The 23,202-nt window shown below is 54.5% G+C and overlaps 2 protein-coding genes across 3 annotated transcripts in view; one reads left to right on the forward strand and one right to left on the reverse strand.

The window, feature by feature from the left end:
- DNAJC11 (DnaJ heat shock protein family (Hsp40) member C11) overlaps positions 1 to 16,326 on the forward strand; it is a 69,137-nt gene extending 52,811 nt beyond the window's left edge. The window contains exons 5-16 of the mRNA XM_005690742.3: positions 304 to 432; positions 1,368 to 1,490; positions 2,375 to 2,448; positions 5,456 to 5,645; positions 6,109 to 6,194; positions 6,522 to 6,638; positions 11,733 to 11,888; positions 12,972 to 13,041; positions 13,534 to 13,591; positions 13,716 to 13,858; positions 14,521 to 14,650; positions 15,041 to 16,326. Coding sequence (XP_005690799.1) covers positions 304 to 432; positions 1,368 to 1,490; positions 2,375 to 2,448; positions 5,456 to 5,645; positions 6,109 to 6,194; positions 6,522 to 6,638; positions 11,733 to 11,888; positions 12,972 to 13,041; positions 13,534 to 13,591; positions 13,716 to 13,858; positions 14,521 to 14,650; positions 15,041 to 15,066 — 1,302 coding nt within the window. The 3' untranslated portion in view covers positions 15,067 to 16,326. The remainder of the gene's footprint in view (positions 1 to 303; positions 433 to 1,367; positions 1,491 to 2,374; positions 2,449 to 5,455; positions 5,646 to 6,108; positions 6,195 to 6,521; positions 6,639 to 11,732; positions 11,889 to 12,971; positions 13,042 to 13,533; positions 13,592 to 13,715; positions 13,859 to 14,520; positions 14,651 to 15,040) is intronic.
- Positions 16,681 to 22,676, reverse strand: THAP3 (THAP domain containing 3). Of its 2 annotated transcripts, XM_018060414.1 has the most exons (5): positions 22,538 to 22,676; positions 19,936 to 20,128; positions 18,078 to 18,140; positions 17,623 to 17,727; positions 16,682 to 17,400 (listed from the first exon to the last, which is right to left on the reverse strand). In XM_018060414.1, exons 1-5 carry the CDS (start codon positions 22,609 to 22,611, stop codon positions 17,116 to 17,118), a joined length of 720 nt encoding a protein of 239 aa, XP_017915903.1. In that variant the 5' UTR covers positions 22,612 to 22,676; the 3' UTR covers positions 16,682 to 17,115. The 2 variants fall into 2 exon arrangements, with proteins under 2 accessions (XP_013825699.2, XP_017915903.1); XM_013970245.2 differs by lacking the exon at positions 22,538 to 22,676 and having other exon boundaries at positions 16,681 to 17,400; positions 19,936 to 22,515.

Below are 23,202 nucleotides of genomic sequence, written 5' to 3' on the forward strand. Positions count from 1 at the left end.
GGTTGTTTTCTGCATTTGTGGGTTAAATCCCTAGATAAGCAATAGAGAGCCATGAGCAGGGCAGTTTAATTTCATTTCCCACCACTTGTCCTCGGTAAGTCACTCGCCCACTTCACGCCTGATTTTCTGACTCTAGAAGACGTTGGTGCTTGGCTGCTGTTTTTGTGAGCTGTGACATTCATGCTCTGTGGGCCAGTGGAGTCGTGAGTGCCCAGTGAATCCTGCGGCTGCTGGAGTGTGTAGTATTGTCTTTCTTCCCACAAATCCCAGGCCTGATGCTGACGGCTTGTTTTTCTGCCACAGGGGACCATCAGCGTTGGCATCGACGCCACTGACCTTTTTGATCGCTATGAGGAGGAGTACGAGGATGTGTCCGGAAGTGGCTTTCCACAGATTGAAATTAACAAGATGCACATATCACAGTCTATTGAGGTAAAGCACACAGACACATCCCCCAGTGCAGGGGGGCTTGGGGGGTGGGGGGGCTTGGGTTAATGAGGTGCAGCACAACGCACAGCTGGAATGAAAGTCTGCTCAGGGTTTTCTCATCTTTATTCGTGAAAGGATGCAGTTAGCCACTTGAAAAAAGAATAGTTCCAGTCACAACCTTGTTTATCCTGCTTTCCTGACCCACATGTTAGCAGCATGAGTACGAGGTTGGGGGGTAGGGTGGCACTTAGCTTCAGGGTCTCGGGGCTCTCCAGCAGGTGGTGGAGAGCCACCACCATGCTCATGGTCTAAGGAGAAGTGGGAGCCAAAGTCATGATTTCAGGAGCAAAACCAGATCTCTGGGAAATTCCAGGAATGGGTCTTAGTTTGAAGGCACATGCTCCTGTGTGCTGAGCCCTGGGGTCACTGAAGTGTCATCTCTGTGGCCGACGTTGGGACATGGCAGTGTTGGGCCATCTGCTGACGGTTACAGCAGGTCTCTGCCCCTTCAGCTTATCCACTTCTGCTCAAGTGCATCAGCCTGGAACGTGAAGTCCCAACTCAGGGAAACTCTCCCCCTCCTGCGGCTTCCCATCAGTCAATGCGGCCGCAGGCAGGATTGGGGAGTCCTGGACGTCCCCATGGGTGATGTCACCATGGAGCCTGATGCTGAGGGACGCTGGAAACCAGCATCTAGCCCTACATTGCTCCTGGTTTTTTGGAATTTGCACGTTCAAGCTTTTGCAAAACCTGACCGTGGTGACCAGGTGCCATTCAATGGCACAATGGGAGAGGGGTGCGGCAGGCCCACATCCTGCCCGCTCAAGCTGTAGACACACCTGTGCTGGCCTCACACTTAGGGCGCATTGGGCAGACTGCTGTCCTCAGCACTTCCGGTTACTTCGATTACTGTATTACTGGCTGATATCATTTCCTAGGCACCCCTGACAGCTTCAGACACAGCCATCCTCTCTGGAAGCCTCTCAACCCAGAATGGGAATGGAGGAGGTTCCATTAACTTCGCACTCAGACGAGTCACTTCTGCGAAGGGCTGGGGAGAGGTGAGCATGCCAGCGGGGGGTCGGGTTGTCAGCCACCGAGCCCACCCTCAGAATGACCTCAGTGGCCACATCAGGTGTAACAGTGCAGCTGTCAAACTTGTATCAACTGACGGTCGCCACTGGAAACCTGTGTCTCACATCTGAGGGGTGCTCTGAGCCTGCCGGGCAGCTCACAGTCAGGACAGAGCAACAGGATTTCCCTGGAGCTTCCAGAAATCTGGAAACTCAGCGTCTCTGTCCCTTAAACAAGCCTGCAGGCCCTTCCCTTCTCCTGCACGATTCGGAAGGTGGGTCACCTCCGTCTCAGTGCGCTGGTTTGCTGCTCGGCAGTCATTAAACAGCCAGTTCTGCCAAGCAAATTGAGCCGTATCAAATTAACATTGAGGAGTTGCCTTGAAAGTCACCCAGACTAGTAATGAGGCAGCCAGGATCGGCTGGACTTCACGGCTGTGAGAGCAGAGCCGCTGGTGGGTTTCACGTCAGACCCCTGAGAGCCATCTCCAGTCACCTGTGAGACCTGCAGACGGTGAGGCAGAGCAGATGGACCCTCACGGGAGCCAGCACTGCGCGCGCAGGGCCGAACCCACCAGCAGAGGGCGGTGTGCGGGCGGCTCCAGCTAGGGCAACAGGGACCAGGGGCCCGTGGCGCTGTCTGGGGAGGGGCTCCTTGAGGAGACTCACCTCATTGAAACCTGCCTCCTTTGGGTCTGTGCACACAGTCCTCTCCCTTTGTCAAAGATTAGAATGAGATACTAAGAATCTTCCTGCCCCTGCTTTTAGAGGCCTGGCAAGGGCTGGTGGCTTTGAATTAAATGAAGAAATTAGACCTTGGTTACTGCTGTGAGGTAAAACACTATTAATTCTTCTTTTTTTTATTTGAACAGTTAGAATTTGGAGCTGGGGATCTGCAGGGGCCTTTATTTGGCCTGAAGCTGTTCCGTAATCTCACACCAAGATGGTAAGTATATCGAGATAAATGCCCTTTGGTGGTCTTTGTGGATTTAGACCAGAGCCTGTGTTTTTTTCTTGTCAGGTCATCTGGAGTTACCTTCTCTGACCTGCACAGTCACTGCGGGCAGACCCTGCCATGCTGGCACGGGGTCCAGGCGGTGTGCTTGGTGCAGAGAGCACTGGATTGGGCAGTGGGGTGGGAGGGGTCTGCCCTTGTCCCAGCCCGGGGCCAGGCCCTCCATGGTCCTCAGGTTCCTGCTCTGTGGGGAAAGGCCCCTGCGTGGTCACGTGGGCTGTGAGGCCCATGATGTGAGGCACTGGAGGCAGTGCACGCTCACAGGGAAGTGGGTCCTGTTCTGAGTCTTTATCCACTAGTGGGTCATTTCTTTGTTACAGAGAACAGTTTCAGGTTTGGACTGGGGCTTTACCAAGCAGTGAGGCAGTGAGTGAGGCGGCCTGTCAATCTGTCTCTCTGGTAGCTTTGTGTTAGGCCAGAATATTAAACTGCCCCCACCCCAGCTTCATCTTTGCTTTTGCAGTGATGTTGCACCCCTAGGACTGTCCCTTATAGGACACATGTGTTCTTATTCCCCATTAGGGGTACCTGTGTGAGCTCAGGTAGAACTGGGTGGAGGATAAACAGCTCGTTCATCTGGCTACTGAAACGCAGCTGAAGGAGTCCTGGAAAGGAGCACATGTCTGAAAAGAAAAGCAGGGCTTCCCTGGTGGCCCAGAGTTTGGGAATCTGACCACCAGTGCAGGGGACGGGTTCAATCCCTGGTCCAGGAAGATCCCACATGCCACGGAGCAACTGAGCTCACAGGCCACAACTACTGAAGTCCGTGCTGTAGAGCCTGTGCTCCATGATAAGAGAAGCCACCGCAGTGAGAAGCCCGCACACCACAACCAGAGAGTGTGCCAAGTCGCTTCAGTCACGTCCAGCTCTTTGCAACCCTATGGACTGTAGCCCACCAGGCTCTTCTGTCCATGGGATTCCCTAGGCAAGAATACTGGAGTAGGTTACCATGCCCTCCTCCAGGGGATCTTCCCAACCCAGAGATTGTAGCATCTTTTTAAAAAAAGAAAAAATAGTATTTCATCCCCAGTCAGATGTTCATCTATGAGCCTGCCTTCAGTTCCTGGTAAAGGCAAGTGTGCCATGTGATGCACAGAATGAGTGGTGTCATGAGAGAGGGCATGGCTTCTTAACAGGTGGAGCTGGAAGCTGGTGGAGATGAGCAGAGTCCCTTGCAGAGATGAGCCGGACCTCCAGGCAGAGGGCGTAGGGTGAACCGGATGCCATGGCTCAGGGACACCCCAGTGGTTTCTCTGGCCTCTGCTCTGGGACTCGGACTTACTGGGTCTTGGATGGATACAGGGATTTAGGCTTTTAACCAGAATTTCCGGTGGGTAGTATGTATCCATATCAGCGTTGTCCTAGCCTTGTCTGCTTAGGATTGTCACCACCCATGCTGAAGCTTTTGTCTGGAATTGAATTTCATCATGGTGCCTGGTTTATCAGACTTGGGATCATGAAGATTTATAGAAAGAATACTAGCTAATTAATACTCTTATCTGCTATTATGGGTGCCTGAGTCCCAGGGTCAAATTATTTCCAAGTCCAAACTGGTGACTGTTGTTGGGTGTGGAATCGGCCCAGAGCCCGGCAGGCAGCCTGTGGGATGTTCTCAGTCCCCCCAGGCAGTGCCTGCCTTATTGCTCTCTCCCCAGAGTTCGTCTCTCTCTAGGACATGCTCCATAAGAACACAAAATCAGATTACTTTGATTAAGCAGAGATCTCTTTCTTTAGGTTTTGATTTTTTTAAATGTTGCTGCATGACATCTCAGGGTGACTTTTATCTGTTCTCTATCTGCTTGCCCCCCGACTCCAGATCCCACTGTGGCCAGAGCGGAATACTGGGGCCTCTGGCTGGTATGGCTGAAGTGTCAGATAAATGAGGGCAGGCTTGGGTTGGGGGCCCTGTGGAGAGCAAGGGGTTGATTCCTCATTCGTCTGGTCTTGGGAAAAGTTTTGCGTGCACAGGAGCAAATTACTACTTGTATTATTATTTTAGTGGCAAAAGCGGGACACAGACACCCAGAGGAGAGTGAAAGTGAAAGTCTTAGTCACTCAGTTGTGTCCAGCTCTTTGCAACCCCATAGACTATAACCTGCCAGGCTCCTCCATCCATGGGATTCTCCAGGCAAGAATACTGGAGTAGGTTGCCATTTCCTTCTCCAGGGGATCTTTCTGACCCAGGGATCAAACCCAGGTCTCCTGCATTTCAGGCAGACTCGACTGTCTGAGCCAGTGGGGAAGAGCTTAGGAAGGAGAAAAACTAAACAGGCATCCTTCTCGTGAGGGCTGCTCACTGGAGACCAGCTGTTTGCTCATCTTTAGTAAAGTCCTGTGAATCCCTTTGTTACTGAAATGAAATACCCCTATTTAACCAGAAGGTGGGGCTGACTCCCTTGGAAACGGAACTTCACAGGCCTTACAGAGGACAGTTTCCTAGCTTTTCAAGCAGCTTCAGTTGTGTTGTGTGGCTGTGGGTGCACATCAGCCTCACACGGCAGCTGTGAAAACTACACTGATGCCTGCCTGCTGCCCCCCAGAAAAATGACTCCATTGGTCTGGGGCGGGCTCTGGGTGACAGGCACTTAGACATGGCCTCACGTTAGCACCACTTGGCCAGCTTTTCCATGCCGAGTCTATAAGTCAGCACAACTGGGGTGGGAGCCTGCAGGTGGTTCTAACTTGCAGCAGGATTTGACCTGTTGGTTTAGGAATGCAGATACATGGGTGCCTCTGTAGTTGTGGCTGCGCTTGGAATGGGATGGGGTAGGGGGATAAGTGGACAGAGTCCCCAGATCACCCCCCTGCCCCCTTGCGGGGAGCCAGCTGGGAAGCTGTGGGAGTGATGGTAAGCAGGGTGGGTACTGGCGTAGAGGACACAGCCAAGCCTGGCAGCAAGCCCGGTGTCATCCAGGGCCCTTTCTCTGTGTATCCCCAGCTTTGTGACGACACACTGTGCCCTGCAGTTTTCGTCCCGCGGCATCCGGCCGGGCCTCACCACTGTCCTGGCCAGGAACCTGGACAAGAATACGGTGGGCTACCTGCAGTGGCGCTGGGGCGTCCAGTCAGCCATGAACACCAGCATCGTCCGGGACACCAAGACCAGCCACTTCACCGTGGCCCTGCAGGTGAGGACAGCTCGGGGGATCCTCCTCCAGTCCCTTGCCCCCCACCCCCAAGTCCACTGCCTGCAGGGCCAAAGGCAGGTTCTATCCATCCGCCCTCAGGAGCTGAAACAGGGTTGTGCTCAGGCTCCAGGGAAGCTGTGTTCCACCCACCCATCATAAAGTGAGAGGTCTTTTCCGCCAAAGGCCACAGGATCGGCGTCGGGATGCCGTGGTGGCTAGGCAGGAGCTCGAGGTAGCTGCTGCCTTGTGAGAACGCATGCTCGGGTGCAGGAGTTTTTATTTTTCCTGAGAAGTCAGAAGACTGGGTTTTTAAGTGGAATCTCCCAGTTTGTAAAGATCAGCTCCAGGTGGATTTTTACACACCCTGTGGGACAAGGCCCCTGCCCCGGACAGTGCTCAGCCGCCGGGTGGAGCAACCCCCTCAGCTCGGTCTCAGCTGCGTTTTCTCCCTCCACCTCCCCAGCTTGGAATCCCTCACTCCTTCGCACTCATCAGCTATCAGCACAAATTCCAGGATGACGACCAGACCCGCGTGAAGGGGTCCCTGAAGTGAGTGCTGGCCGGGCCAACGCGGGAGTCCACCCGGTCTGTGCCATCGGGCGCCTTCTAGGGTTAATGCGCGTTTCCCTTGTGAGACCATGGGACTTGCTATCCTGCCGTCCCACCCTGAGGAGCTCGGCGTCTAATGTCGGACTCCTCTCCAGTCATTGACCAGGGGTGTCTGTCCTGAACATCCTCCCTGCGAGTGGTGGGAGGGCGAGGGAGTTGGGGATGGGAACCTGGCCTCTGTCCTGGGTGGCGGCTGCCAGTGGTGATGGGGTTGGTGGGGGAGCAGGAGCAGGGGGCCTGGCTGGCTCACTGGTTCGCTCCTTGCAGGGCCGGCTTCTTCGGGACAGTGGTGGAGTACGGAGCAGAGAGGAAGATCTCCAGGCACAGTGTCCTCGGGGCAGCTGTCAGCATTGGAGTCCCACAGGGCGTTTCCCTCAAAATCAAGTAGGTTGGACTCGGGTCATTCTAGCCAAGAGTTGTCTTGCACCTGGTAACTCATCTGAGCTTCACCTGCATTAAGAAAGAAAGAGCCTTTGCTTAGAATTCCATTAGAGATGCGCTCACTTCTGTCTGGGGTGTGTCAGCAAACGTCGAGTCCAGAAGCCCAACATTCGGTCAGTAAGGCCAAGTCTCTGCTTCAGAAAACTTCCTGTGCCCACCTGCCCCTACTTGCCGCCCCTTGCCTGAAAGGCCCCGCACATCCGCTCACCCACACACCGCACAGTTCACAGTGTGGCATGTACCTCATGGTCCTCAGGGCAAGCAGCATCGGGCTCTCTGCGCCAGATCCTCCCACCTCGGTGGCCCAGCTGGTTGCCTCTAAACGGAGGCCTCGCTGTCAGACCCTTGGCTGCTGAGACTCACCCCGCAGTGGTCTGCTCCAACCTCCTGGCTTCACCATTGTTGGGCTCTGTGATGCTCACACAGTGCTCAGGGTTCCAGCTCCAGCCCGTGCATCCCTCATCCTTCCCCACAGCTCTCCTGGGGGACCTCACAGCGTCACAAATGTCGCACCTCCACTCCCATGCTCCCCCGCCCTCGGTCATGTGCGTCCTTCACAGCCTGCTGGGCCTGGAGTCCGCCCCCTCTCGGCACCTCAAGCTCCGTTTTTCCACCAGTTCTGGCCAGAAAGCCGGGAGTGAGTCTCCCAGCAAGTCTCCTGGTCTCCCAGCTTAACATCCTCTCTCCTCAGAAAGCATATCCTCAGTCTGACTGCTTCTCACAATGTCTGCGGCCACCATCTCCGGTCTGAATTACTGCTCATGTCCTCCTGACCAGTCTCCTCCCTCGGGACGCTGCTCTCCATAGACTTTTAAAATCTAAGCCAGTGTCTCACAGCTTTCTGCATAAGGCCCTCAGGGACTCCCTCAATTCAGGGCAAATTGGCCCCGTCAGAGCCCACAGGATCGAGCCCCTCACTCTCCTCTCTGCCCCCCACCCGACCCTATTCTCTGGCCTCCAGGCTGCTTCGGGAGCGCACCGAGCCCACTCCTGCTTCTAGGCTTGGCTGGCGCCTGCTGCTCCCCAGTCCCCAGGAGCTGCACGGCTGATTCCTTCAGTTCCCTCAGGTCTCTGCTGACGTGTCACCTGATTGCCAGAACCGTCTCTCATCACCCTATTAAAACTGGTGGCCTTCATCTTGCCCCGAGCTGTCCACTTCCCCTTTGCCCATTTCTTATTCTCTGTTGTACCTTTTCCGTCTGACAAGCCATCCGTCCCCTCGCCAGCCCTCATTCAGAGCGCCGTAACTCAGTCCATTTTGTCTGTTCTCTGTGCTTCTGCCACCAAGGACACAGCCAGCACTGAAGAGGGACTCTGAGCACATGAGCAAGAAGATGAAGGCCACAGCTCGGCTATGGAGCTGAGATCAAGGCAGGTCCCCATAGCCACAGCTGGCATCAGGCACTTCTCTAACCTGAAACGTGAAGATGCCTGGAATTTAATAAAGAACACGGAGCCGGCAGATTTCTGCATGCCAGTCCCTTCTCCTCCCCCACCTCCCACATCGGGACCTCCAGTGAGGCACCGTCCTCTGTTGTAAATGGCTCCTCCCCGGCAGAGGTCACATTACACAGTCTGAACTGAATTCCTGTCCCAAGGATGCCAGCCTGCCTCTTTGTCCATAGGCTGCATTGTCCGAGTTATATTGGTAAATATAACTGGAAGGCACTTCAGTTCAGCAATAGCAGCTGCTCTTTGCTAACTTATACTGTATTTATTTGACAAATCACACTAATCTTTGAATGTTAAACCAACCTTACATTTCCTGAGGCAAATTCCACTGGATCATGACATGTGATACTTTATATATATTGCTTGATTTGCTGATGTCTTACTGAGAATTTTTGAATCTTTGTTTTTAAGGGATGCCAGTTATAATTGTCTTTTTATTATGTATTTATCAGGTTTTGGACCAAGGTATGCCAGCCTGATAAAATGAGTTAGGAATTATGCCTTCTTCTGTTTTATGAAAGGATTTGTATGAGAATGGTCTTGGTGGTTGTTTTTTCCCCCTAGTTTCATAGAGTTTAGCAGTGAAATCAACCAAGCCTGAGTTTTCATTATAGGAAGACTTTTGATAGTGAATTCAATTCCTTTCATAAATACAGGGCTTCTCCAATTTTCTGGTTCATCCCTTTTTTTCTTCCCTTCCAGTTTTCAGTTCAGTTCAGTCACTCAGTCGTGTCTGACTGTTTGCCACCCCACGAACCGCAGCACGCCAGGCCTCCCTGTCCATCACCAACTTCCGGAGTCCACTCAGACTCATGTCCATCGAGTCGGTGATTTCATCCAACCATCTCATCCTCTGTTGTCCCCTTCTCCTCCTGCCCTCAATCTTTCCCAGCATCAGGGTCTTTTCCAGTGAGTCAGCTCTTCACATCAGGTGGCCAAAGTAGCGGAGTTTCAGCTTCAACATCAGTCATTCCAATGAACACCCAGGACTGATCTCCTTTAGGATGGACTGGTTGGATCTCCTTGAAGGCCAAGGGACTCTCAAGAGTCTTCTCCAACACCACAGTTCAAAAGCATCAATTATTCAGCGCTCAGCTTTCTTTATAGTCCAACTCTCACTTCCAGTTTTCCTGAGATATAGTTGACCAAACAGTGCTTTATAAGTTTAAGGTGTATGGCATAATGATTTGACTTACATACATCATGAAATGAGTATCACAGCACATTTAGTAAACATCTACCATTTCATGTAGATACAAAATTAAAGAAATAGAAAAAAAAAAGTTTGTTTTCCCTTGTGACGAGACCGCTCAGGATTTACTTGCTGTGTTTCATCTTGTTTTTTACATGTAAGTGCCATCACAGGTAGGGTGTAGAGGGCATCTCCATCGTTCCTCAAAGGCCCTCAGGCCCCTGTGTGGTCTCCCAGGCATCAGCAGCCCTGGTGTGCCTTCGCTCCCTATATTTTTGCCTTTTTCCAGGATGCCACATAATTGGAGTCATCCAAGGTGAAGCCTCTGCTTCTTTCAGGAGCATCGTGCATTTGAGATAATCCACACTGTTGCAGGCATCAGCAGTGTGGTCCTCCTTGTTGCTGTTGGGTGCGGCATGGCATAGATGTGCCACGGTTTATGTGTTGTGTAAATACTTCACTTGCTTCCAACTTCAGGAAGTTACAAATTAAGCCAGTACAGACATTCATATTCAAGTTTTGTGTGAACACAAGTTCTCATTTCTCATGGGTAAATACCCTGGTGATCTGAGTCGTGTGGGAGGCTGTGTTTAACTTCACAAGAGAGTCCCAAGCCATTTTCCAAAGCAGCGGTCTCATCTTCCCTTCCCACCAGCAGCTCTGAAAGTTCCAGTTCATTTTTTTTTTTTTTAATTTCACCTGTTTTAGCAGGTGGTGTAGGTGTGTCCCGTTGTGGTCCTCTTGATTCTCTTTTATCTCCTGTCTGAGATGTTGCCTGGCTTTTCAAGTGCTCATTTGACATCCATTTTATTTTTTTTTTTTAAGTGCAGTCTCTATCCGTATCTTTTGTCTGTTTCATTATTGGGTTGTTGGAGTTCTCCTTTTAGTGTTGAGCATTCTTCATCATTTCTGGAGCTGCTTTCGCTCCTGAAGGGTCTTGTCGCTGGGTACAGGGTTCAGGGTTGATGGAGTTTTCTCGCAGTGCTCTCTCAGTGTTCTGCTCTCTTCTGGCTCCTCTGTTCCTGACAAGTCATTGGTCTTTTGAACCTTTATACTCTGATGTCTCTTTTGTTTATTTTCCCCCGGTTACTCAACTTTTTTTACTCTTGTTTCTCAGCACCTGAGTGTAGCTACACGTGATTTTGTTCTATGTCTGCTGCTTGGGGTTTGCTAAACTTCTTGCTTCTATAAATTGATGTATTTATTTATGTAGAATTATTAAATTTGCAACTTTTAGGCCATTAATTCGTTAAATGTTAAATATTTAATATACTTCTTCCCAGCTGCAGTGTTGCCCCAGACTCTGGGCTCTGATTCTTCGGTCCAGTAGGAGTGCATATTTCTTTGCAGTTTTAATCATCCTCTCCTCTCTGGGGCCCTAATTACTTCTGTGCTAAACCTCTGGTTTCTGAGGCTCTGCCCATTTGTCTTCAATCCTTTTTCTCTTTGTTCTTCACATTGGATCATTTCTACTAATTTCTCTTACTCTTCTCTCATCTCCAATCTGATGTTAAACCATCAGTGAATATGTTATGTCTTTGAGCAGAGTTTAAATAGTTGCTTTAAAATCCTTATCTGCTAGCTCCAGCATCTGAGATCGCTCTTCATTATCTTTTTCTCATTGTATCTGGGTATGTAGCATAGTTGGTATTGTATTAAGTATTAATTTTTGTTTCCTTTTAGAAAGCTTCCTTTTAAAATTTGGGTGAAGTCTGGCTGCAAACTTGGGCTTACCCATGTAGCAACAGTCAAAACACAGCACCAGGCATCCTTTGGGGATCTCCGGCACACTGAGAACTTGGGGCTTCCCTTTGGGGGGCCCCCCTCTTCCCAGACACAATAGTTGCCCCAGACTCTGAACTCTAATTCTTCAGTAGGACTACAGATTTCTTTGCAGTTGTAATCATCCATTGTGGTATAGACTGAGAATTGCCTTCAGGCTAACGGCTGTTTTTTTTAAAAAGTCCAGCAGCTCACCAGTGCCAGTTGGTGCTTCTGCCCTCGGTTGCTGTCTGGTCCCCGAGGGTGTGGGTCACATTAGTCAAGAGTTCACAGTTGATGTCTGTGGGGTGACTGGGCCAATGGGAGCCACTCAGCCATCACTGAGAGCTGACAGGATGTCTGGAGGAGTGGCCACCCCTGCCTCCCCGGGCCATGTTTGCTCTGCTTGGGTGAGAGTCTGCTGCTTGCGGTCAGCGGGTATCGCGCCCTTTCTTCTGCCAGACCTAGAGGCCCACTCAGGGGACGACCGTGAGGCGTGCAGACTGGGTTCCGCCTCCCCAGGTCCTGTGTGTCAAGAGGTTCTTTCCTGGGGCTGGGACACCAGCGCCGCACCCCGCCGCCTTCCCTGGGAACCTGACTCACGTGGGCACTCGGCTTTGCTCTATTCCCAGGTTAAATAGGGCCAGTCAGACCTACTTCTTCCCCGTCCACCTGACAGACCAGCTGCTGCCCAGTGCCGTGTTCTATGCCACCGTGGGGCCGCTCGTGGTGTACTTCGCCCTGCACCGCCTGGTCATCAGACCCTACCTCAGGGCTCAGAAGGAGAAGTGAGTTCTCAGCACTGGCGGGTACAGGGCCGAACCGCCCTGCGCCCAGCTCCCCATCTGTGACGTGGAGAGGGTAGCAGCCACCCCACAGGGCTGTGAGGGAAACCACCTAAGCTATAGGTGGACAGTGCTCACTGTGGAGTCAGTCACATCAGGTCCTCAGTGAGCATTATAGTTGATATCAGTAGTAGTACTACTACTGTTGGCGACACTTGGGTTAGCTCCCGTCTACCCACATTTCCTACTTTCAGAGAGAATTAGAGTTAGTTTACCAAACTGTTGGGACTGTAAGCCATGACCACAGAAATGAGAAGTCTTCCTTTTTCTCATTCTAACCATTTCTTTGCCTGGCATTGAATTCAAAGAGATCAGGCTCTGAGTTCCTACAAACAAGGCCCATGTTAACTACAGTCTTGGAAGTCATCTAGATGTAATTTATTTTGCAGTTTCTTAGAGATGATCCATTAGCACAGCATTAAACCTAAGAGGAGGTTTAACTTCATTACTTTACAATGATCTCATTTAATAGATCACTGAACTTAGTTGGGGAGAGAGGAGCCCAAGGAAGGCTCTTGGGGCGCCTCCAGCCTCTGATTCATTTAAATTCGGGGTCCTAATTCCCCAGCAGACTGAAGGCTTGGAGCAGAGGATGTGCTGGGCCAAGGCTGCCAGGACACTTGTGTGTTGCCCAGGTCCCCGTGCTTTGCTGGGAGGAAAACACATGTATTTTATCACAAGGAAGTGTGCCTTGTCCCTGCCAAGGGTGTCCTGTGGTAATGCCTGGTTGGGGGCATCTCCTGAGATTCTCACCCTCTCCCCCTTTCCTGAGATTACTGCTACGAGGAGTCCTCCTCCCACTGAGGTCGGGGAGAGCCATCTGGGGACCACAGAACAGCTGCGCAGGCCTGGGGCAAACAGATTTGCTTGAACTTGTCTTGGAAATAGTATTTAAAGTTCTAGAACTGGGAACACAGTAAGATTTACAGGCTGTTTGCAGGGTGCAGGTCCAGCCTGGAGCACCGTGGCCTCCCGTGCTGGTAACCCCACGTTCCTCACACGTGGCTTGTGTTTTCCTCGCCTCAGGGAACTGGAGAAGCAAAGGGAAAGCACAGCCACCGACATCCTGCAGAAGAAACAAGAGGCAGAAGCTGCCGTAAGTGCTGTGTCACCGGCTCCCTTCCAGGCCTCTGCCCTGTGAGGGTCTGAGCGTGGACCTGCCCATCGTGCAGAGCACAGGCCGCACCCATGTCCCATCCTGTCTCGTCCACATTTCTTAAACCGGGGCTGTGGGGGGCATGCTTCACACCCTGCAGAGTGGTCTCGGGGGGCTTGGGTCTTGAGCTTTTCTTCCCCAACAGCCTCCCTGGTCATCTAGTCTTTACGTTATTGCCTGTGGGATGCAGCGCTGGGAGCGTCTGTCTGTGCCCTGAAGAGTTGACCATTACCTTGCAAAGACATAACCAGGTTTTTTAAAAAGTGGTGGGTGTTGTCCTCTTTCTTCCTGTGATTGAATTGTTTTTCCAAGACTGCAATAGCAGCGATGTCCCGAGAAATGGACAAGCAGGACCGACAGGCACCAGGCACGTGGCCCTGACTCTGATGGAACCTAGGGAGGCCTTGATAGTAGCGTCCTTGTCCCCTGCAGGTTCGGTTGATGCAGGAATCTGTCCGAAGAATAATCGAGGCCGAAGAGTCCAGAATGGGTGAGCAGGCCTGGCCTCTTTAAAGGATGGGGTGGGTGCTGGGTTCCCGCAGGAAACATGGTTCCTGCAGCCAGGCTGCACGGGGATTGTCTGCCAAGGCAATCCTGACCAGGCCTGTCCTCAGGGCTCATCATCGTCAACGCCTGGTACGGGAAATTTGTCAATGACAAGAGCAAGAAGAGTGAGAAGGTGAAGGTGATCGACGTGACCGTGCCCCTGCAGTGTCTGGTGAAGGACTCCAAGCTCATCCTCACCGAGGCCTCTAAGGTGGGTGCTCGGGGTAGATGGGAGGGGCATCTGGGGAAGAGGGACCCTCCAAGGGGCCATGTCACTGCAGCGGAACCCATCATGCTGCCATGTTCCCTGTGTGGGGTGCGGCCCAGGACCCAGGTTACAGCCACACGGGAGCGGTTGACTTCAGCCAGCCAGCCAGCCACTCGTCTGTCCATCCATTCGTTCGTCCATCTGTCCTTTCATTTATTGCCATCTGTTTTTTGAGCCCCTACTGTGTGCCAGTTACAGCAGCAAACAAAATATACCTCCTGCCTTTGGGAGCTCACACCCTGTGCCTTGCCTGGTTCCAGAAGGAGGGGTCTGCCTGTAGTACACCGGAGGCTCGGGGGGGCCAAGGTGTGTGCCAGAGGTGAATTAAAGCACAGAGGAGCTCAGGCAGAGCGTCCTGGTCCCTGAATGGGTTCCTGGTCTTGCGTCCTCGGCAGGGCTTCCTTGAAGATGGAGAGTGTTTTAGTGTGGCAGCGGGGCAAGTCTAGGACTAAGTAGGCAGCTTGTTAAAATCCTCTTTGCTGTACTCAGGCTCCCACGTTTGTGTCCTTCGTGGGCAGTGTCCACGCTGCCCCTCCGGGCAGATACAGACGACAGCGCCACTGGGCTTCAAACGCCCATCTCCAGTGAGAATCTGTCTGTTGCAGGCTGGGCTGCCCGGCTTCTATGACCCGTGTGTGGGTGAAGAGAAGAACCTGAAAGTGCTTTACCAGTTCCGCGGGGTCCTACATCAGGTGATGGCGCTCGACAGCGAGGCACTCAGGATACCAAAGCAGTGTGAGTAGCTACCCCTGGCTGTCACTTATCCTTGCCTACAGACGGGCCTGGGGACCTCAGTGGGGGGGGCGACAACTGCCTTCCTTCCATCCTTGGCCGGGGAGCCATAGGCTTGGGCATCATGACCTACACAGACCTGGGAAATGACACCCTGAGGCAGGCGTCAGCCCTTTACCAGGTGGAATTAGTGAGCTCTTGGAAACTACAGCCGGGGTGACTAGGTATGAGGCAGACCCAGCGGCTCCTCTGTGTTCAAGAACACAATGATTTTTGGCAGCTTATCCTGTGCCCAGCTGCAGGCCCAGCCTCTGGCCAGGCCCTGGTTGATCCCCGCTAAGTGCGTGGAAACAGTTGCCTTTAGAAGCACTGATTTTGTCTTTTCTTTTACAGCTCACAGAATTGATACTGATGGATAAACTACTTGAGAACCCAGATTCAAAAGGGGCTGCAAAAGAATTTCCCCAGGAGTCAACAGATTTTGGAAGCAGGGAAAAAAACCCACAATCAGATGTTTATTTTGTATTTGCATAGAAAGTGGTACCGGCTCAATTATGTGAAGGGACACACAGATGCCCCGAGGCAACCCCACCAGGACCGGAACCGCAGCTGGGCCCGAGTCTGTTCCCAAGGATCATGTCCCCGCAGGGAAGGCCCGGCCCCCGGGGCCTCAGGGTCCCTCAGCCCGCTGAGCCACCCATAGCTCTCTGTCTGCCATGAGGTATTTATGAACACCTCGCCCTCATGCCTGTGACCGTGAGCTACCTTTCCTAAAATCCACACTGAACACAGAAAACAAAACGGAAGGAGGGAAGCCATTCCCAGGAGCAGAGTCTCTGGATCAAGTGAGCGCCTGTTGAGTCACCTTCCTGCTGAAATGTGACTGCGTGAATCTGGACAGGATGGTGTGGGTTTATAAATCTGCTTTTTACCTGAGAACGAGTGGCTTTGGGAATTAAGTCTCCTTCGTCCCCTCCCAGAACTTCTCAAGTCATTCCACTGGCACCTGGCTTGGGACAGAGGATGTCACTCCGGTCCCAGGAGCCACCTGTGTCCTCATGAGAAGCGCGTTGCCTCTGCCCTCCCCCACACAGCTCAGTCCAGGTGGCCCGGAGAGGTCAGAGTGGGTTCCTGCGGGCCCCTCCCTGCTCGCTGCCAGCAGGTGGCACTGCTGTTCCCACACCAGGTCAGTCCGTCTCCTCTGGGCTGCCTGTACCCATTTGGGTGTCTGCTCCCAGGAAGCCCTTCCTTCACACGCCTCTTTTGCGGATGCAGAATACTTCAGGACCAGGCCCCTCCTGCCCAGCCTGGCTGGTGAACAGTCACCAGAGGAGCAGACGCCTGGCCGGTGGGGGTTCAGGCAGCCTCCATGCGGCTCCTGTTCAATCAGGCCTTGCTTCTGACATCGGTACCGGAGAAGTCACCCACAACCCCCTTCCTCCAGTGTTTAAAGGTAGTTCAGGTCGTCCAATTCTGTAATATTTATCTCCACTTAAAAGTTCCCTGCAGGAGCTGCTGCTCTGAATGTAAATCGTGCAATAAGTGTCAACTTAGTGGAGTCCGACCTTGGCCACAGCCTGTGCCCCTCCTGGCAGGCCGTCCCTCCTGTTGTTGAACAGGGACTGAACGGGACACGCTCTTACCACAATAAACCTTTCCTGAAAGCCGGGGGCAGTGTCTGTATGCGTCTGTGTGTTCATTTTAGGAGCCAGCAGGCAGAGGGACTTGCCTCCTCACAGGCCTTGTCCCACCCTCTGTTTTCAGGGTTCAAACTGAGACCTGACTTGAGGCTGGGGGTATTTTCTCTGCCAGACATTTGCCTGACAATTTTTGAGTCCAGAGTTGAAATCACAGGCTAGGTTGTTTTTGTTTTGTTTTGTTTTGTTTTAATTAAAGGCAACTTCTTTGGGAAGTCAAAGATGGTCACGCCCTGCTAGCCCCTCGGCAGGAAACAGGAAGTCAGTCTCCTCAGCTGTGACCATGCTCAGAACTCAAACCAGTGCTCACTCACTTTTAAATGAAGGAGGCGGCACACGGGGTAGGAAGACACTTTATTACGTTGCTCACTCATACTGGCCGTGCAGAGAGGTACTCCTGGGACAGAGCCAACCGTCCAGGTGATGGAGGGGACACCTCGCTGCCTTAGGGTCAGCTAGCGCCCCACATCCCCCCACCCCAACCGGGGCCCACCTGCCCCTCAAGGACATGGTCTGCCACACTGGCCCGGGGTGATTCCAAGGATGCTCACCCAGCTTGTGCTAGAGAGGCAGCTGGGCTGTCACCTCCTGAAGGGAGAGCCAAGGTGTCCTCTTCAGGGCCCCAGCCTCCTCCCCGCCTGGGGCCACCACACTCCCACCTGAGGTGGTGCTGGCCTGAGGGTCAAAGTGGGACCAAAAGGTCCACAGCCAGAGTCTGGAGACCACGGCCCCTCCTCTCAGAGGCTCAGACAACAGGGCCCAGCAGGCAGCTCAGCTCTGCTGCCCCAGCCGAGGCCTGGCCTGGAGTCCTGGCCGCCCCGCAAGGCGTGCACGCAGCTGGCTGCACATCCTCCGCATCACCAGCCTCTGGGCCTTCAGGCGCCTGCGGAGCTTTTCGTTCTCCTTCAGAGTCAGGAAGAGTTTTTTTTTAAGGGCGTCTAAGTCCAAAAGGGCATAGCTGTGATCGGATGGCTGTGTGGGGAGGCGCCTCTTCAGCTCTGGGGGGCTAGCTGGCTGACCAGGGACCCCAGAGGCTTCTGGTGTGTGTGGCGGGACCTGAGGACAGAGGTCAGTGAGGGACCAGAGCGGCGGCCAGGGACCTGAGGCCAAGGGGGCTCCCCTGATACCCAGAACTGCTGGGTCGCAGCTGTTCCGGGTAAAGTCTGAGGTCCAGGCTGGTGCTCTGGTTCGAGCACCAGTTTTCTTCATTCTGTTTGAAGCAAATCCCCTCAGACTGAGACCAGTCTCGTGCTTCCTTCACGCCCAGCCCGGCCTCACCTGTGCTCCTGGGCCTCCAACCTCAGGGGGCAGCTGCAGCGCTTCAGCTTCAGTGTCCATGTTCCTCCCCAGGCCACACTCCCCGGATGCCGGCTCAGGGAGGACCTGGAAAGACAGGGCGGAGCTGGCCGTTCACGGATCCTCCCCAGCTGCTACTTATCCTGCCAGGAGTCCCTTCACACTACACGGGGGCTGCCAGGGCACCAGCAGGACAGCCAGCCTCCTACACAGCCTGGGGCCAAACCCTTAGAAACGAGCAGGAGCCAGACTTGTGACTGGCTGCCACTGCTTGGTACTGAACAGGGAGGAGGCATGGACGGCTTCGGCTTCTCCTTCTCTACAACAGAATCCAAACCCCGACTTGTACGGAAAGCATGATGAGCTCCAGTGGGCCAGCCTGGCGGGAAGGCGCAGCAGCTCAGTTGGGACACTCGTGACCAGTCGGGCAGACTCACCTTTCTCTCCCCAGAGGTGGCGTCTCCACTCCGGCCAGTAGGGTCCATGTTCTCCCTCACCAGCTGCAAGAGACGCAGAGCTGCTGTGGACAGGCCCCAGGGTGGGCACAGGAGATCTGCACCAGAGGGTCCATCAGGCCTTACCTACCTCTGTTCCCATGCTCAGCCCAGCCCAGCTCTCCTCTCACCATCCACCAGTGCCCCTCCTTCTCCACAGTCCCCAAACCTTGGGTCAGAGACCCACTGAAGCCAAGCACTAGAGGCAGGACCACAAACGTCTCCCTTAGGGTTAACATGTCATCACTGACAGTGGAGCAGTTTCCTACAAATGCCATGAAAGTCATCACCCTGAACAGGGCGGGTGGAGGGTTCCTGATCCACGATGGGAGTTTCAGGTCAGTGAACTGTAATTTCCAGAGCCCCCTGGTGCCACATCCCTGCGGTCCACAGTACTGTGCTGCGCACTTTATGTGTGTTAAAACAGCAGATCTCAGGGTAAGTGTTCTTACTATGATAAAACAAAAGGCCTTCCACATTTAAAAGAAAGAACCAACAGCTCCTCCCTTAAGCAGCTACTTTGTGCCAAGCAATGTTCCTGGACATGGGAATAGAAGCCATGGAGCAGAGCCCAGCCCTCCGGGAGCGTCCCCTGGGCAGATGCTCGGAGCTGCCAGAGAGCCTGAGGAGCAGGGGGGGACGTACGGTGGCAGGGACCTGGACTTGGTGAGGCTGCGTGCAGGAGGACGAGGATCGAGGGCAGAGGCCTAATGCCCCCCAGCCTGGAGCACACGGCCCCCACTGGCTCCCTTCTCCCCTTCCTGACACCAGTGTGGGTATCTGCAGGCCTTCTGTCTGCTCTATCTCTGCTCTGCCTCGCAGGCTCCAGCCCATGCCCTGCTCCGGCCCTCCCTCTGGGACTCACGGCACAGTAAGGATTTGTAAAATTCACTATGGCCATCTCAGGGCTCCAGCTCCAACTGTCCTGTTGTATCATCCTGCCCCACAGACATGTCTGCCTTGGTATCCCATTAGGAAGCCAAATTCCACATGCACAGGGCCGTCTCCTCAGGGAATCAGGGACCCCTCTAGCCCCCAGATCACCACCTTCTCAACCCAACTGGTCTCCAAAGTTGGCCTGCTCCATCTTCTCATCATGACACCCACTTTTGGCTCAGGCCACCATGACCACCCTCACCTGCGATGCCACAGTGGCCTCTGAACCAGCCTCCAGAGGGCACCTTCCGAAGTCACGTCCCTCCCCACCGGCCTCCCCCCGAAAACCCACCTCCTGTCCAGGACTTCCCTGATTGCCCAGTGGTTAGGGCTCTGCACGTCCACTGCAGGGGGCAAGGGCTCAATACCTGGTTGGGAAACTGAGATCCCTGCATGTCAAGCCCTCTGCTCCTTTGAAGAAAACCACCGCCCGTCCAGGCCTGTCACCACCTGGCCCTGCACCCTCCACAGGGCCTGAGCTGCTGCTGCTCCTGAGCCCGCCCAGATCCTGCCCCCACCAAGCCTCGCTCCGCTGTCCCTGTCCCCCTCCAGCACTCCACCACCATCGTCCTCCTGTGCCCAGGACAGGAAAGTCCTCACCTCCCTCGAGCCCAAGTGAGGCCCCACAAAGTGAAGTGCAGAAATAAGCTCTTGGCCCCCTCCCCATCAGCTGCTTCCGTAGCACCCATCATGAAGTGACTTGTTTTTCAGGCAGCTTTGAACTGCAGATTTCCTAAAGCTCAGGTCCAGGCAGGGGCCCTGGGCTTTGGACCTAGGGGCCTGACAGTTTTCAGCCTCTGCTGACCCCGCAGATGACACTGGTGCCCACCCCACTGCCAGGTGGGGGACCCCCACGGCCATGCACCTGTGGGGGGCCCTGGAAGGCGAACACTGTAGGCACTGCGTTGTGCTTGAGGTTCTTGCGGTTCCCAAAGGCGCTGAAGCACTCGGGCCGGAAGTGCTCGGAGCAGATGACTGTGTGCTGCTTGGGCTCGAAGTCGCCCCGGCCGATGTTCAGCACCCATTCCTTCAGCAGCTCCGGGCGGCTGAACGGGAACCTGGGGGCACAGCAAAGCAAGGAGGCACGAGGGACTTGTGGGGCTAAACATACACCTTCAGGGTCCCAGGGACCTTTGGCATCCTTGCCCGGCATTTTACTGGACAGCCTGGAAGACTCAATAGCCTTGTCCCGTGTTTTAACAGGACACATCCTTCCATGTCGGGAGGCTTCCATCGTGGCTCTTGACAGCATCCTTAGCAGGATACCTGATACCATGAACGTGTCCAGAGCCTTAGTGAGGTGCTTCCAGAGCCACATCTGCCAGGCAGGCCTCCATTCCTGCTCCTGTGTGGGGAAGCAGGAGGGGAAGTGACCCCACCCTCTTGAAACCTACAATCTAGAGCAAGGAGTCAGCCAGTACACCAGACAGTCACGGACCATGCAAGAATAGAATAGGAAGTGGTTGGGGAAGACCACCTAGGAGGCGACACTGGAGCAGAGGCTGCAGAAAGTGCGACACAGAACAGCTACACGGAAACAGAAGGAAGAGCAAGTGCAAAGGCCCAAGGGTGTGAAGAGCCAACGAGGCAGGTCTGGCTGACACAGAGCAAGAAGAGGACGCAGGCCACTGTCGGAAGGGGCTTCCTGGAAGCTCAGGCCGAGGTGGAGCTGGAGAGGATGATGAGTGGCAGATCTGGGGTGCATCATGAAAGCCAGGCAGAGAAGTTTGCCTGTGGGCTAAGAAGCAGAGGAAGGACTTTCAAGTGCTAAGATTGTGGGGGAAGGGAAGCTTAAGGTTGGTTTTATTAATATACATGAGGTGTTAAATTTCAGATGCCTTTTAGATGTCCACGTGCTGAAGCTGAGTGGCAGGGGGACAAGAGTTGTCTGGAGTTGTCACCATGCAGGTATCCCCATGTAAAAGAGCCATAAGCCTGGGTGAGATGGCTGCCCTGGGGAGCCAGTGTGGACAGGGATGGGGCAGCGGCATGGCCGGCACCCTGAAGTGCTCCAGCATCTGTCTGGAGTTGGAAATAAGCAGAATCTACCCAAGAAGACTGAGAAGGGACACTGTGACAAAGGAAAGGCCGAGAGGTGTCTCAGAAGCCAGGTGGTAGATGGCCTCAAGGGACCTGTGTCACAGGCTGCAGAGACGGGCCACTGGGACTTGACCGAGCTAATTTGGGGCGTGGTGGGGTACAGGCGCTGGAAGACAAGACCCAGCAAAGACGCCCCAAGTCTAGTACCCATGATGGCCAAAAAACAGAGGGGCCCAAATGCCCTTCAATTGTAGAACAAGTTGGTTGGAGTAAATATACTCCTGGATCACTACACAGCAATGAAAAGGATGAACTGCTGTGGCTGCTTCGCGCCACATGAAGGACTCACAAGCACAGTGGTGAGCGAAGGACAGGAAAAAGGACAGCGTGTGGCTCCATTTAGGGAGGCTCCAAAAAGGCCAAGGCAGTCCCCTCTGACAGAGGCCTTACCCTTGGGGACTGAGTGAGGGGCTGGAAGAGGGTGCGTTTCCGGGTCTCCCGGGGCTTTGATGTTCTAAACTCTTGGCAGTCACACCGGGTGTTCACTTGGTTAAATTGTGTGCTTATAAATTGTGCACTTTTCCGTAGGCGTGTTACATATCAATAGACATACTCACGTTAAAAAAGAAAACGCTTAAAGGAGAAGACGAAGTGTAGATGAACAGAGCGCAGCCTTTTGGAGTCACACTCTGAGCAGGATGGAGGAAGGCGCTGTGGCTGGAACCAGCAAGAAAGTATGCAACACTCTACCCATCGATGTGCAAGCGGCCGCGCACTCGGCCGGGTCCCACACCTGAGGTGCGCGGGGCGCGCAGGGACAGACTCCAGAAGTCCTACCATCCTCCTGCGGCTGCAGCAAAGGTCGCGCGTCCCGGCCCCGCGCCCCCACCCGCCTGAAAGTTCTCATTCCTCCACCACGCCTTTCCTTCCCGACTAGAGACCAGGAGAGGTGAGCAGAGCGCGCAGCGCACCGCACACCTAAGGGTGGTTAGCATCGCTCATCTTGCAGCAAATACTGCACACTTAACTACGTCCCAGGCTGCACAGTCCCTGGGCCGCGGAGGGGACGCATGCCAAGTCACCGCAAGGGCGCAGCGCTGAGCGCGCACCAGGCCCGCCACCGCCTCCCCCGACCCAAGGGAGGCTGTGCGCCCGCGGGCAGGTTACTCAGCCCCTCCGACCGTCTCCCTGCGCGCCCAGGCGGCCGAGGTGGTGCCGGGCTTCTTAGACCGGGACCTCGCCACTCCCCGGGGGGCCGCCGCCCCTCCGCAAAGGGCTCGGCCGCAAGTCCTCTGGCCTCCCGGCGGTCAGGCAGCGGCTCGGGTGTCCCCAAGCCTGTCGCGCCAGGCCTGGCGCTTCCGCGGGGGCCGCGGTCATCGGCCTGGGCGAGGCGGGCCCCCGCGCTCCCCGGTACCCCCGCCCCTCACCGGTGGAAGGTGAGCTGCTTCCTGCGATTGCTGTAGCGGTTGCAGCACTGCCGGGCAGCGCACGACTTCGGCATCTCCAGACGCCAGGCCCGGCTGCCCCAAACAAAGATGGCGGCGGCGGGGCGTGCGGGGCGCGGCAGCGACTCCGGGAGGGGCGGGGTCATGGGACGGGGAGGGGCTGACCGGTGGAGGCGGAGCGTGCAGGCGACAGGCCCTCGACAGAGGGGCGGGGCCAGTAGGAGAGGAGGGGCCTCCGGGAGGGGCGGGGCTTGCAGGGAGGCTGGTGAGTGAAGGCGGGCCTGGCTAGGTTCCTTAGCCAGCATCCCATGCACGCAGTGCCTGCGACCGCGTCAAAGGGTGCTTCAACGCCCCGCTCAGACCGGACATCCCCGATGCAGGTTTTACCCTAGTTATGCTGAAACGTCACCCTCACCTCTTTGCTCTGAGCCTCCAAAATCCACACCCACCCACCCAGTTCTGGACAACTGGAAACTAAAGGCAGGCTCACCGGCCACCTAGACCAGTATTTTCAAGATTTCAGTAGGTGTTGATTCATAGATTTCAGCTGCTCCAACGTCACAGAAGAAAGTACTAGTTGACCATTAGCTGGTCCCAGATTAGCTAGGCAGGCAGACACAGCTGACAGAACAGGCTCAGCCCCGTGG

This window comes from Capra hircus, chromosome 16, assembly GCF_001704415.2.
Source record: "Capra hircus breed San Clemente chromosome 16, ASM170441v1, whole genome shotgun sequence".
Lineage (NCBI taxonomy): Eukaryota > Metazoa > Chordata > Mammalia > Artiodactyla > Bovidae > Capra > Capra hircus.

What these genes read in the sequence shown, in the direction of transcription:
- THAP3 (XM_013970245.2), bottom strand. Translation starts at nt 20,388, where the DNA reads ATGTGGCTCTGGAAGCACCTCACTAAGGCTCTGGACACGTTCATGGTA. An exon ending in CCACCTCTGGGGAGAGAAAG is followed by an intron (nt 17,728 to 18,077) that starts GTGAGTCTGCCC and finishes CTGTCTTTCCAG; the next exon opens with GTCCTCCCTGAGCCGGCATC. An exon ending in TTGGAGGCCCAGGAGCACAG is followed by an intron (nt 17,401 to 17,622) that starts GTGAGGCCGGGC and finishes CTCTGTCCTCAG; the next exon opens with GTCCCGCCACACACACCAGA.